The sequence below is a fragment of the Salmo salar genome, chromosome ssa25 (genome assembly GCF_905237065.1).
Source record: "Salmo salar chromosome ssa25, Ssal_v3.1, whole genome shotgun sequence".
NCBI classification, from domain to species: domain Eukaryota; kingdom Metazoa; phylum Chordata; class Actinopteri; order Salmoniformes; family Salmonidae; genus Salmo; species Salmo salar.
This window is the reverse complement of record NC_059466.1, coordinates 18,518,418-18,532,977: the sequence shown is the minus strand read 5'-3', so window position 1 is coordinate 18,532,977 and position 14,560 is coordinate 18,518,418. Positions and strand designations below refer to the sequence as shown.

At 40.1% G+C, this 14,560-nt stretch overlaps 1 protein-coding gene across 1 annotated transcript in view; it reads right to left on the bottom strand.

Annotated features, from left to right (window-relative positions):
- LOC106586327 (activin receptor type-2A) overlaps nucleotides 1–11,422 on the bottom strand; it is a 50,287-nt gene extending 38,865 nt beyond the window's left edge. Inside the window, exon 1 of the mRNA XM_014173501.2 lies at nucleotides 10,362–11,422. Coding sequence (XP_014028976.1) covers nucleotides 10,362–10,416 — 55 coding nt within the window. The 5' untranslated portion in view covers nucleotides 10,417–11,422. The remainder of the gene's footprint in view (nucleotides 1–10,361) is intronic.
- Between the last annotated feature and the right edge of the window lie 3,138 nt (nucleotides 11,423–14,560).

Genomic DNA, 14,560 nt, shown 5'->3' with positions numbered 1-14,560 from the left:
GGAATGGCCGATTAATTCGGGCCGATTTCAAGTTTTAATAACAATCGAACATCGGTATTTTTGGACACCGATTTGGCCGATGTTTATTTATTTTTTACACCTTCCTTAATTTAACTAGGCAAGTCAGTTAAGAACACATTCTTATTTTCAATGACGGCCTAGGAACGGTGGGTTAACTGCCTTGTTCAGGGGCAGAACGACAGATTTTTACCTTGTCAGCTCGGGGGTTCAATCTTGCAACCTTACGGTTAACTAGTCCAACGCTCTAACCACCTGCCTTACATTGCACTCCACGAGGAGCCTGCCTGTTAAGCGAATGCAGTAAGAAGCCAAGGTAAGTTGCCAGCTAGCATTAAACTTATCTTATAAAAAACAATCAATCAATCAATCAATCATAATCACTAGTTAACTACACATGGTTGATGATATTACTAGTTTATCTAGTGTGTCCTGCGTTGCATATAATCGATGCGGTGAGCATTCGCGAAAAAGGACTGTCGTTGCTCCAACGTGTACCTAACCATAAACATCAATGCCTTTCTTAAAATCAATACACAAGTATATATTTTTTAAAACTGCATATTTAGTTAATATTGCCTGCTAACATGAATTTCTTTTAACTAGGAAAATTGTGTCACTTCTATTGCAACAGAGTCAGGGTATATGCAGCAGTTCGGGCCGCCTGGCTCGTTGTGAACTGTGTGAAGACTATTTCATCCTAACAAAGACAGCCAACTTCGCCAAACGGGGGATGATTTAACCTGTTGGGTCTAGGGGGCAGCATTTGCACGTCTGGATAAAAAAAATGTACCCGATTTAATCTGGTTACTAATCCTACCCAGTAACTAGAATATGCATATACTTATTATATATGGATAGAAAACACTCTAAAGTTTCCAAAACTGTTTGAATGGTGTCTGTGAGTATAACAGAACTCATTTGGCAGGCAAAACCCTGAGACATTTTCTGACAGGAAGTGGATACCTGATGTGTTGTATTGATTTTAAACCTATCCCATTGAAAAACACAGGGGTTTAGGAATATTTTGGCACTTCCTATTGCTTCCACTAGATGTCACCAGCCTTTACAAAGTGTTTTGAGTCTTCTGGAGGGAGATCTGACCGAACAAGAGCCATGGAACGGTGATGTCCCATTAGACACCTGCGCGCTACTTCATGTTGGGTACCCTCGTTCCAATACGTTATAAAAGGCTATGCATTCGTCCACCTTGAATATTATTCATGTTCTGGTTAAAAAGGCCCTAATGATTTATGCTATACAACGTTTGACATGTTTGAACGAACGGAAATATATTTTTTCCCCTCGTTCATGACGAGAAGTCCGGCTGGCTTACATCATGTGCTAACGAGACGGAGATTTTTGGACATAAATGATGAGCTTTTTTGAACAAAACTACATTCGTTATGGACCTGTGATACCTGGAAGTGACATCTGATGAAGAGAATCAAAGGTAATGGATTATTTACATAGTATTTTCGATTTTAGATCTCCCCAACATGACGTCTAGTCTGTATCGCAACGCGTATTTTTCTGGGCACAGTGCTCAGATTATTGCAAAGTGTGATTTCCCAGTAAGGTTATTTTTAAATCTGGCAAGTTGATTGCGTTCAAAAGATGTAAATCTATAATTCTTTAAATGACAATATAATATTTTACCAATGTTTTCTAATTTTAATTATTTAATTTGTGACGCTGACTTGACTGCCGGTTATTGGAGGGAAACGATTTCCTCAACATCAATGCCATAGTAAAACGCTGTTTTTGTATATAAATATGAACTTGATAGAACTAAAAATGCATGCATTGTCTAACATAATGTCCTAGGAGTGTCATCTGATGGAGATTGTAAAAGGTTAGTGTATCATTTTAGCTGGTTTTATGGTTTTGGTGACCCTGTCTTTGACTTGACAAAACATTACACACAACTCTTGTAAATGTACTGTCCTAACATACTCTAAATTTATGCTTTCGCCGTAAAACCTTTTTGAAATCGTAAAACGTGGTTAGATTAAGGAGATGTTTATCTTTCAAATGGTGTAACATAGTTGTATTTTTGAAAAATTTGAATTTTGACATTTATTTGGATTCAAATTTGCCGCTCTTGAAATGCACCTGCTGTTGATGGAGTGCACCACAGGTGGCACGCTAGCGTCCCACCTAGCCCCAAGAGGTTAACAAAAGCGCATTTGCGAAAAAAAAAAGCACAATCGTTGCACGACTGTACCTAACCATAAACATCAATGCCTTTCTTAAAATCAATACACGGAAGTATATATTTTTAAACCTGCATATTTAGCTAAAAGAAATCCAGGTTAGCAGGCAGTATTAACCAGGTGAAATTGTGTCACTTCTCTTACGTTCATTGCACGCAGAGTCAGGGTATATGCAACAGTTTGGGCTGCCTGGCTCGTTGCGAACTAATTTGCCAGAATTTTACGTAATTATGACATAACATTGAAGGTTGTGCAATGTAAGAGGAATAATTAGACTTAGGGATGCCACCCGAAAGAATAAACATTTTGTTTTCGAGATGATAGTTTCCGGATTCGACCATATTAATGACCTAAGGCTCGTATTTCTGTGTGTTATTATGTTAGAATTAAGTCTATGATTTGATAGAGCAGTCTGTGAGTGATGGTAGGCACCAGCAGGCTCGTAAGCATTCACTCAAACAGCACTTTTGTGCGTTTTGCCAGCAGCTCTTCGCAATGCTTTAAGCATTGCGCTGTTTATGACTTCAAGCCTATCAACCCCGAGATTTGGCTGGTGTAACCGATGTGAAATGGCTAGCTAGTTAGCGGGGTGCGCGCTAATAGCGTTTCAAACGTCACTCGCTCTGAGACATGGAGAAGTTGTTCCCCTTGCTCTGCATGGGTAACGCTGCTTTGAGGGTGGCTGTTGTCGATGTGTTCCTGGTTCAAGCCCAGGTAGGAGCGAGGAGAGGGACGGAAGCTATACTGTTACACTGACAATACTAAAGTGCCTATAAGAACATCCAATAGTCAAAGATATATGAAATAGAAATCGTATAGAGAGAAATAGTCCTATAATTCCTATAATAACTACAACCTAAAACTTCTTTCCTGGGAATATTGAAGACTCATGTTAAAAGGAACCACCAGCTTTCATATGTTCTCATGTTCTGAGCAAGGAACTTAAACGTTAGCTTTCTTACATGGCACATATTGCACTTTTTGTCACGTCCTGACCAGTAATAGGGGTTATTTGTTATTGTAGTTTGGTCAGGACGTGGCAGGGGGTATTTGTTTAATGTGGTTCGGGCTGGTTGTGTTAGTTGTAGGGTGTTTGATTTAGTATTCCGGGTTTTTGGCACTGTTCTATGTTTATGTATTTCTATGTTCAGTCTAGTTATTTGTTTTTCTATGTTTAGTTAATTGGGGGTTGAACCCTCAATTGGAGGCAGGTGTTTTCTCGTTGCCTCTGATTGAGGGTTCTATAAATAGGTATGTGTTTGTTGTAGTATTTCTGGGAGATTGTGCTGGGTATAGCTTTGTTGCCTTACCTGCCTGTTATTAGTGGTTGTGTGTTTTTTGGTGTACGTATTTATTTTGGATGACCTTCTTTGTCCGTTTAAATAAAAGAAGATGAGTGCACATTTCCCCGCCAACAACCGTGACAGTTTTACTTTCTTCTCCAACACTTTGTTTTTGCATTATTTAAACCAAATTGAACATGTTTCATTATTTATTTGAGGCTTAATAGATTTTATTGATGTATTATATTAAGTTAAAATAAGTGTTCATTCAGTATGGTTGTAATTGTCATTATTTCAAATAAAAAATAGAGTAAAAAAATAAAATTAAAAAATTAAAAAAATCGGCCAATTAATCGGTATTGACCTTTTTGGTCCTCCAATAATCGGTATCGGCGTCGAAAAATCATAATCGGTCGACCTCTAACCTGTACCCATCTACATAAGAAAATATCCAGGCAATACAACTGTGATTTCAGAGCCCAGGTCAGAATCACTTCATAAGCAAACCTATACTGAAACATCAACAACAAAAATAGGGTAAAATATAGCCTCATCAGATGTTCTGTTCTTACATCACTGGGATTCTCATATTAACAATCTTCCTGCATAAAAAGACTGGTTTCATAGACTAGTGTAAATCCGGGACACTCAAATTAGTATATGTTACGTTACGTATGGTTACACGAGACCGGTTACTTAACCTGTTAGGGCTAGGGGGCAGCATTTGCACGTCTGGATAAAAAAAATGGACCCGATTTAATCTGGTTACTAATCCTACCCAGTAACTAGAATATGCATATACTTATTATATATGGATAGAAAACACTCTAAAGTTTCTAAAACTGTTTGAATGGTGTCTGTGAGTATAACAGAACTCATTTGGCAGGCAAAACCCTGAGACATTTTCTGACAGGAAGTGGATACCTGATGTGTTGTATTGACTTTAAACCTATCCCATTGAAAAACACAGGGGCTGAGGAATATTTTGGCACTTCCTATTGCTTCCACTAGATGTCACCAGCCTTTACAAAGTGTTTTGAGTCTTCTGGAGGGAGATCTGACCGAACAAGAGCCATGGAACGATGATGTCCCATTAGACACCTGGCGCGCGAGTTCATGTTGGGTACCCTCGTTCCAATACGTTATAAAAGAGTATGCATTCGTCCACCTTGAATATTATTCATGTTCTGGTTAAAAAAGGCCCTAATGATTTATGCTATACAACGTTTGACATGTTTGAACGAACAGAAATATATTTTTCCCCCTCGTTCATGACGAGAAGTCCGGCTGGCTTAGATCATGTGCTAACAAGACGGAGATTTTTGGACATAAATGATGAGCTTTTTTGAACAAAACTACATTCGTTATGGACCTGTGATACCTGGAAGTGACATCTGATGAAGAGAATCAAAGGTAATGGATTATTTACATAGTATTTTCGATTTTAGATCTCCCCAACATGACGTCTAGTCTGTATCGCAACGCGTATTTTTCTGGGCGCAGTGCTCAGATTATTGCAAAGTGTGATTTCCCAGTAAGGTTATTTTTAAATCTGGCAAGTTGATTGCGTTCAAGAGATGTAAATCTATAATTCTTTAAATGACAATATAATATTTTACCAATGTTTTCTAATTTTAATTATTTAATTTGTGACGCTGACTTGACTGCCGGTTATTGGAGGGAAACGATTTCCTCAACATCAATGCCATAGTAAAACGCTGTTTTTGGATATAAATATGAACTTGATAGAACTAAAAATGCATGCATTGTCTAACATAATGTCCTAGGAGTGTCATCTGATGGAGATTGTAAAAGGTTAGTGCATCATTTTAGCTGGTTTTATGGTTTTGGTGACCCTGTCTTTGACTTGACAAAACATTACACACAACTCTTGTAAATGTACTGTCCTAACATACTCTAAATTTATGCTTTCGCCGTAAAACCTTTTTGAAATTGTAAAACGTGGTTAGATTAAGGAGATGTTTATCTTTCAAATGGTGTAAAATAGTTGTATTTTTGAAAAATTTGAATTTTGACATTTATTTGGATTCAAATTTGCCGCTCTTGAAATGCACCTGCTGTTGATGGAGTGCACCACGGGTGGCACGCTAGCGTCCCACCTAGCCCATAGAGGTTAACCCTTTGACACGTACGAACACACGGGTGTGATCATTCTACAGTGGTCCCTGCAGCGTGCGCTCAAAGCGATGTGATTAGAACACTTTTTTAGAAAGTCCAGTTACGATTGATGCAACAGTCAGCGTTTGAGCAGGACACTGTTTTTTCACAGACATTTTTTGCACAAACAGCATTTACATCGTTATGTCCTCAATGTGAGCAGTTTATTTTTGGATGCAATGGTCAGACATTCACAGAAGCAACAGCATAACACAATTCTCATCCAAACCCAGAAAATGTAGGCTACATTAGTCATAGCGCCAACTGAAGAAAGAGTGACCTAACACAAGCAGTCATATTTAGCTAACTCTCGGCTGACAGAAACCATAATATGAGTTAGCTAATAGCAATTACTATTTACAATTCATCACATCACAGGTCACTTCACCAGTGACATAAATAATTTAGTAAAACACTTTCTAAAAATCGATGGGTAGTTTGTGCGCGCCGCCATGTTTGTTTTTTCACGTCAACCAATGACATGAGGTTACAAGATGAGTTGGGTCTGTTTGCAGTATGCATGTTGAAGGGGAGTGTTGTCTACCATCATTCACTTCCACCATTCATTTCCGGAAGTTTACTCGAAAGAGAAGCGAACCATCACTTCACCTCATTTTGTTATAACATCTTTGGTCGTAAAGATGTTTACGTGACAACCAGAATGAATTGTATGATGTCAACAAAAATGGTGCCACACATAGTTCGCAATTAGCTTAGCATTAACTCATCATAATCAGTACAAACTTCATAAAAGTATTTTACACAAGGCATGTGTGTCCATTACAATCTATGCAAGAATCGGAATGCATGATTTGTCACCAGCACTTGAAAACGTGAATAAAACAGTAAATACATTATGTTCCATAGAGTTGAAGTTGGAAGTTCATACACCTTAGCCAAATACATTTAAACTCAGATTTTCACAATTCCTGACATTTAATCCTAGTAAAATTAACCTGTCTTAGGTCAGTTAGGATCACCACTTTTATTTTAAGAATGTGCAATATCAAAATAATAGTAGAGAGAATGATTTCTTTCAGCTTTTATTTCTTTCATCACATTCCCAGTGGGTCAGAAGTTTACATACACTCAATTAGGATTTGGTAGCATTGCCTTTAAATTGTTTAACTTCCGTCAAATGTTTTGGGTAGCCTTCCACAAGCTTCCCACAATAACTTGGGTGAATTTTGGCCCATTCCTCCTGACAGAGCTGGTGTAAATGAGTCAGGTTTGTAGGCCTCCTTGCTCGCACACGCTTTTTCAGTTCTGCCCACAAATTTTCCATAGGATTGAGGTCAGGGCTTTGTGATGGCCACTCCAATACCTTGACTTTGTTGTCCTTAAGCCATTTTGCCACAACTTTAGAAGTATGCTTGGGGTCATTGTTCATTTGGAAGACCCATCTGCGACCAAGCTTTAACCTGTTTGGGATAGGGGGCAGTATTTTCACGGCCGCATTAAAAACTTACCCAATTTAATCTGGTTACTACTCCTGCCCAGTTACTAGAATATGCATATAATTAGTAGATTTGGATAGAAAACATTCTAAAGTTTCTAAAACTGTTTGAATGGTGTCTGTGAGTATAACAGAACTCATATGGCAGGCCAAAACGTGAGAAGATTCTATACGGGAAGTGCCCTGTCTGACCATTTCTTGTCCTTCTTTAGCCTCTTTATCGAAAATACAGGATCTCTGCTGTAACGTGACATTTTCTAAGGCTTTCATTGGCTCTACGAAAGGCGCCAGAACGTTGAATGATACCTCTGCAGTCTCTGGGCGAAAAACAGCAGGGGTTTTGGAGAGTGGTCCTTCTGAGAACAATGACACTGGCGCGCATGTGACGACTCCATGTTTTTCTTTCTCTCTTTGAACGAATACGTCGTCGCCCGGTTGGAATAATATCGCTATTTTAATATCGTTTGACATGCTTCGAAGTACGGTAATGGAATATGTTTACATTTTTTGTCACGAAATGCGCTGGCGCGTCACCCTTCGGATAGTTACCTGAACGCACTAACAAAACGGAGCTATTTGGGTATAACTATGGATTATTTCGAACCAAAACAACATTGGTTGTTGAAGTAGAGGTCCTGGGAGTGCATTCTGACGAAGAACAGCAAAGGTAATCCAATTTTTCTTATAGTAAATCGGAGTTTGGTGAGTGCCAAACTTGGTGGGTGTCAAAATAGCTAGCCGTGATGGCCGGGCTATCTACTCAGAATATTGCAAAATGTGCTTTTGCCGAAAAGCTATTTTAAAATCGGACACCGCGATTGCATAAAGGAGTTCTGTATCTATAATTCTTAAAATAATTGTTATGTTTTTTGTGAACGTTTATCGTGAGTAATTTAGTAAATTCACCGGAAGTTTTCGGTGGTTATGCTAGTTCTGAACAAAACATGCTAATGTAAAAAGCTGGTTTTTGATATAAATATGAACTTGATTGAACAAAACATGCATGTATTGTATAACATAATGTCCTAGGAGTGTCATCTGATGAAGATCATCAAAGGTTAGTGCTGCATTTAGCTGTGGTTTTGGTTTTTGTGACATATATGCTAGCTTGAAAAATGGGTGTGTGATTATTTCTGGCTGGGTACTCAACTGACATAATCTAATGTTTTGCTTTCGCTGTAAAGACTTTTTGAAATCGGACAATGTGGTTAGATAAAGGAGAGTCTTATCTTTCAAATGGTGTAAAATAGTCATATGTTTGATTAATTGAAATTATAGCATTTAAGGTTTTTCGTATTTCGCGCCAGGCGCTACCATTGGATATTGGCGAGGCGTTCCGCTAGCGGTTAACTTCCTGACTGATGTCTTGAGATGTTGCGTCAATATAGCCACATCATTTTCCTCCCTCATGATGCTATCTATTTTGTGAAGTGCACCAGTCCCTCCTGCAGCAAAGCATCCCCACAACATGATGTTGCCACCCGTGTGTTTAACGGTTGGAATGGTGTTCTTCGGCTTGCAAGCCTCCCCCTCCCCCTTTTTCCTCCAAACATAACGATGGTCATTATGGCCAAACAGTTCTATTTTTGTTTCATCAGACCAGAGGACATTTCTCCAAAAAGTACGATCTTTGTCCCCATGTGCAGTTGCAAAACATAGTCTGGCTTTTTTATGGCGGTTTTGGAGCAGTGGCTTCTTCCTTGCTGAGCGGTCTTTCAGGTTATGTCAATATAGGACTCGTTTTACTGTGGATATAGATACTTTTGTACCTGTTTCCTCCAGCATCTTCACAAGGTCCTTTGCTGTTGTTCTGGGATTGATTTGCACCTTTCGCACCAAAGTACGTTCATCTCTAGGAGATAGAACGCGTCTCCTTCCTGAGCGGCTGTGGTCCCATGGTGTTTATACTTGCGCACTATTGTTTGTACAGATGAACGTGGTACCTTCAGGCACTTGGAAATTGCTCCCAAGGATGAACCAGACTTTTGGAGGTCTACATTTTTTTTTTCTTGGCTAATTTCTTTTGATTTTCCCATGATGTCAAGCAAAGCAAAAAGTTGAAACATACCCTATAATTAGCAGGCAGTGTGCCTTGGTTTGAGGGCAGCTTGGGTAACTGTCCTGTTGCGTAACAATCATATGTTGGAACTGAGTGCATTCTGACATTACACGCAATAAAAAAAAATCCCACTGGGGCGACGGTTAGAGATATTTGGAACTTATGCATGAAAAGTTAATGCAAAAACTAAAGTTGGCTGTTTGGTCGGGGTGGATGGGTGGTATAATGGGAACTTCTAGCAACCCAAAGGTTGCATGTTTGAATCTCATCACAGGCAACTTTAGCATTTTAGCAACTACTTACTACTTTGCAATTACTTAACATGATAGCTAACCCAAACCCATTAACCTAACCCCTAGCCTAGCTAAGGTTAGCCACCCAGCTAATGTTAGCATTAGCCACCTAGCTAACGTTAGCCACAACAAATTGGAATGTCATACGACATATTTGTAACATATATTTTACAAATTGCAATTCGTAAAATATTGTATGAATTCCAATTTGTAACATATCATATGAATAGTAATTCGTAACATATCATATGACATGGATGATGGACATCCCCAAATCAATCCATATCATACGAAATGTAACATATCATACTAATCGTTGCGTCCCGGATTTACCTTTATGTTAAGTCTACCCCCGAGTCCAGGTTGTCATAAAATATGTAGCAATTTTGACATAGCTTGCAAAGCACACATTGCATTAATCATTGCACCATATGCATTATATATACAGCTTGCTGCTCACAATCTGATGCAAACGTTGCCTCCTTCCTCCACATAACCTCCCTTTCCATTTTATCTCACTATAGTGGCTAGAAATGGCAATGGTTGTATAGAAGATTAACATAGGCCTAAAAATAATCTAATAGTGGACATTGTGTACAGTCAGTTCCATTCAAAAAGCTATCCTGTTTCATGAGCTATATTGTACATTCGATCGCGTTCCCGCGTCATATGACCCGCAGCACTGAGAACACAAAACAGGGACAGTAGCCTAGCCTATGTCATGCACGAAGTAGGATAAACTATAACATTATCATAGACCTACAATGTGATATCGATGCGTGTGAAGATATGCTGATTGCATGCCTGAAAACGTAATCAATTGTCGATATTTTAAAACAGTTCCTATCTAATACCCACCTGAGGAAAATGAGATGAGAAAGACTCCGAATGCCAGTTTCGTTGCTGCTCCCATTTTCAAATCAAATGTCAAATCCTTTATTTTCGATTAAATCCCGGTGTCACAAATCCTAGGGATTAGCGTCCAACCTATCAGAGTACCTTTTTACAGCAAATGCATCGGATGATTGACTGATTGAAAGAGCTGCAATGCCAGCAACATGGAGTAGGGTCACAGAAACGTTTGCATTAAAATATCCACATCAGAGTCCTTGGTGTTTATTGTATTCTTGTGGGATGTGACATGGCTTGCATCATATGGAGAAAACAAATTAAAATAACTTGTCTTGAAAGGATCTAACTACAGCAGAAAGTTACTGCAAAAAAATAACAAATTACACCGACGAATAGCTTGTCTGGCTACTGGTTAGTGCACTTGCTGCATGGTGTATCCATTCCGCACACAATAATGCAACATTTTCGCATTTTAGAACCAATGTATCGCCTAGAGTAGTTCCTAGCAAAAATAATCACAAACTGTTACTTTGTTGCAACTGTCCGACTAGATAGCTAACAAGCGATAACCTTTCAGCAGGACTGCTATGGTTTGCATAAGTTTCTGATTGCCAAAATTGCTTACTGGTTACCTCACTAGTTATAGCTCCAATGCAATGAGTAGAGTTTGAGTAATTACACCTTAATGACCAAGATTCATGCTTGTAAAATTGTTCCAGGTAGCGTGCTCCATGCTAACAACATTCATCTTTTCCCAAATCACGTGCGATCAATCCAAAGGAAAGTTGACGCCGGAGAAAACATTAGCCAGAGATTCTACCGAAGGCTGTGTGGATTCCAAACGTTCTGTTTGTCCACAACATTAAAATAACGCAATAAGGAATGTGGCATTCACGAAAATGCGAACAAACGAAATAATCTAAGGAAATCCGTTAGAAGTAGCTAGTCTCTTTCGTCGAGTATTCTTGGTTTAATGTTGAGGTTTTCCTTGACCGACTACAGTCGATATAATTCTCATTCCTTCTTCCAGAGCGGACTGTACTCAAGATGGCTGCTTGCACAGATTGTTTTTGTTTTTTTCCATACTCATCTGTCACTAAGCGGCTAAAAGCCTTGAATGACATCAATAATGGCCAATAGGGAGCGAAAAAATATCACGATGCGCCACAGCTTTACAGCTCTACCAATCCTAGGCATTCACTTTCTGTGACCATGAATGACAGACAATAAACACGCCCAGTGTACCGCGAGTAGAGGTATCGATGATGGGATGGCTGAAGATACCCTGATCAATACAAAGACTGTATTTCTGTGACAGGGCCGTAGGATCTATAGTTTTGGGAATTGTTTCCCACAATAACTCCACCCCTTTTGATCACGAATAATTTGATGGGGCACGTGTGTTTTTGCCGTGCGGTTTCGTAGCTATCCTAGTCTTTATATTTCAAATATGTTTGATGGATGTCAGGTTTTGGTCAGCAAAAAGTGTTCTCCTATTAATAAAACCACTTATGTGCACTTGAATTATTATGAAGATAATCTGGTGGTCACAGATGGACAAAATGAACAAGCAAAGACAAAGGTAAATTAGGACTATTGTTTACACCTCCTACAAGTGATCTTTAATGTAATTCCCTTAACAATTACCACAATATAGTATATTTACTCATTCCCCTTTATCAATGATAGGCCAAATTTAGTTCATGTGGCACTCCGTCTTCCATTTTGGAGGCCTAGGCCAATTCAGAACTGTATTTTTTGCAAACAATGAGTGAGTTATATGTAATTATTATTACAGAATCTACTTATCACATTAGGAATGTTATATTTCATTAGATCTAGATGGTATAGTTGAAGTTGAGATAAACAAAAAAAACCTATCTTACAGATGGTAAATGTTATGCAATGGCGCCGGAGAGAATGGCTGCTGTTTTACTGTCTCCTAACCAATTGTGCTATTGTGTGTATTTTTTCACATTATTTGTAACTTATTTTGTACATAATGTTTCTGCCACTGTCTCTTATGACTGAAAAGAGCTTCTAGAAATCAAGACAGCGATTGCTCACCTCGTACTGAAAGATTACTTTTTCTTTAACGAGTTTTACCAGATGGATCTACTCCAGACACCCAACAAGGCCCTCATCCCCGTCATTCGCAGGAGAAAGAGACGGCGATATCAAGGACGAAGATCGGGGTGCCTTGTGAGGATACGGCGGCGAGTGGGTAATTCGCCTTTACTGTAAGTCCTATTAGCCAACGTAAAATCATTGGATAATAAAATAGACAAACTACAAGCACGTATATCCTACCAACGGGGGTTATACACTGTGTCGGCCGGATAGAACAGTAGTCTCTGGTAAGACAAGGGGTGACGGTCTATGTATATTTGTAAACAACAGCTTGTGCTCGATATCTAAGGAAGTCTCGAGGTTTTGATCGCCTGAGGTAGAGTATCTCATGATAAGCTGTAGACCACACTATTTACCAAGAGAGTTTTCATCTATATTCTTCGTAGCTGTCTAATTACCACCACAAACCGATGCTGCCACTAAGACCGCCCTCAATTAACTGTATACGGCCATGAGCAAACAGGAAAACGCTCATCCAGAGGCGGCACTCCTAGTGGCCGGGTACTTTAATGCAAGGAAACCTAATTTCTACCAGCATGTTAAATGTGCAAAAGGAAGGAAAAAAACTCTACACCACCTTTACTCCACACACAGAGACGCGTACAAAACTCTCCCTCCATTTGACAAATCTGACCCTAATTCTATAATTCTATCCTGATGCCTGGTTAGAAGCTAAAATTTAAGCAGGAAGCACCAGTGAATCGGGTCTATAAAAAAGTGGTCAGATGAAGCATATGCTAAACTACAGGACTGTTTTGATATCACAGACTGGAATATGTTCCGGGATTCTTCCGATGGCATTGAGGAGTACACCACATCAGTCCCTGGTTTCATAAGTGCATCGATGACGTCGTCCCCACAGTGACTGTGCGTACATACCCCAACCAGAAGCCATGGATTACATGCAACATTTGAACTCAGCTAAAGGGTAGAGCTGCCGCTTTCAAGGAGCGGGACTCTAACCCGGAAGCTTCTAAGAAATCCCACTATGCCCTCTGACAAACCATCAAAAAGGCAAAGCGTCAATACAGGACTAAGATCAAATCGTACTACACCAGCTCTGACGCTCGTCGGATGTGGCAGGGCTTACAAACTATTACAGACTACAAAGGGAAGCACAGCCACGAGCTGCCCAGTGCCACAAGCTACCAGACGAGCTAAATTACTTCTGTTCTCACTTCGAGGCAAGTAACACTGAAACATGCATGAGAGCATCAGCTGTTCCTGACGACTGTGTGATCACGCTCTCTGCAGCCGATGTGAGTAAGACCTTTAAACAGGTCAACATTCACAAGGCCGCAGGGCTAGACGGACTACCAGGACGTGTACTCCGAGCATGCGATGACCAACTGGCAAGTGTCTTCACTGACATTTCTAACCTCTCTCTGTCTGAGTCTGTAATACCAACATGTTTCAAGCAGACCACCATAGTCCCTGTGCCCAGGAACACTTATGTAGCCATGAAGTGCTTTGAATGGCTTTTCATGGCCCACATCAACACCATTATCCCAGAAACCCTAGACCCACTCCAATTTGCATACTGCCCAAACAGCTCCACAGATGATGCAATCTCTATTGCACTCCACACTGCCCTTTCCCACCTGGACAAAAGGAACACCTATGTGAGAATGCTATTCATTGACTAATGCGCAGCGTTCAACACCATACTGCCCTCAAAGCTCATCACTAAGCTAAGGGCCCTGGGACTAAACACCTCCCTCTGCAACTGGATCCTGGACTTCCTAACGGGCCTCCCCCAGGTGGTAAGGGTAGGTAACAACACATCCGCCACGCTGATCTTCAACACAGGGGCCCCTTAGGGGTGCGTGCTCAGTCCCCTCCTGTACTCGCTGTTCACTCATGACTGCATGGCCAGGCACGACTCCAACACCAACGATGAAACAGCCTATAGGGAGGAGGTCAGAGACTTGGCCGTGTTGTGCCAGGACAACAACCTCTCCCTAATTGTGATCAAGACAAAGGAGATGATTGTGGACTACAGGAAAAGGAGGACCGAGCACACCCCCATTCTCAATGAGGGGGCTGTAGTGGAGCAGGTTGAGAGCTTCAAGCTC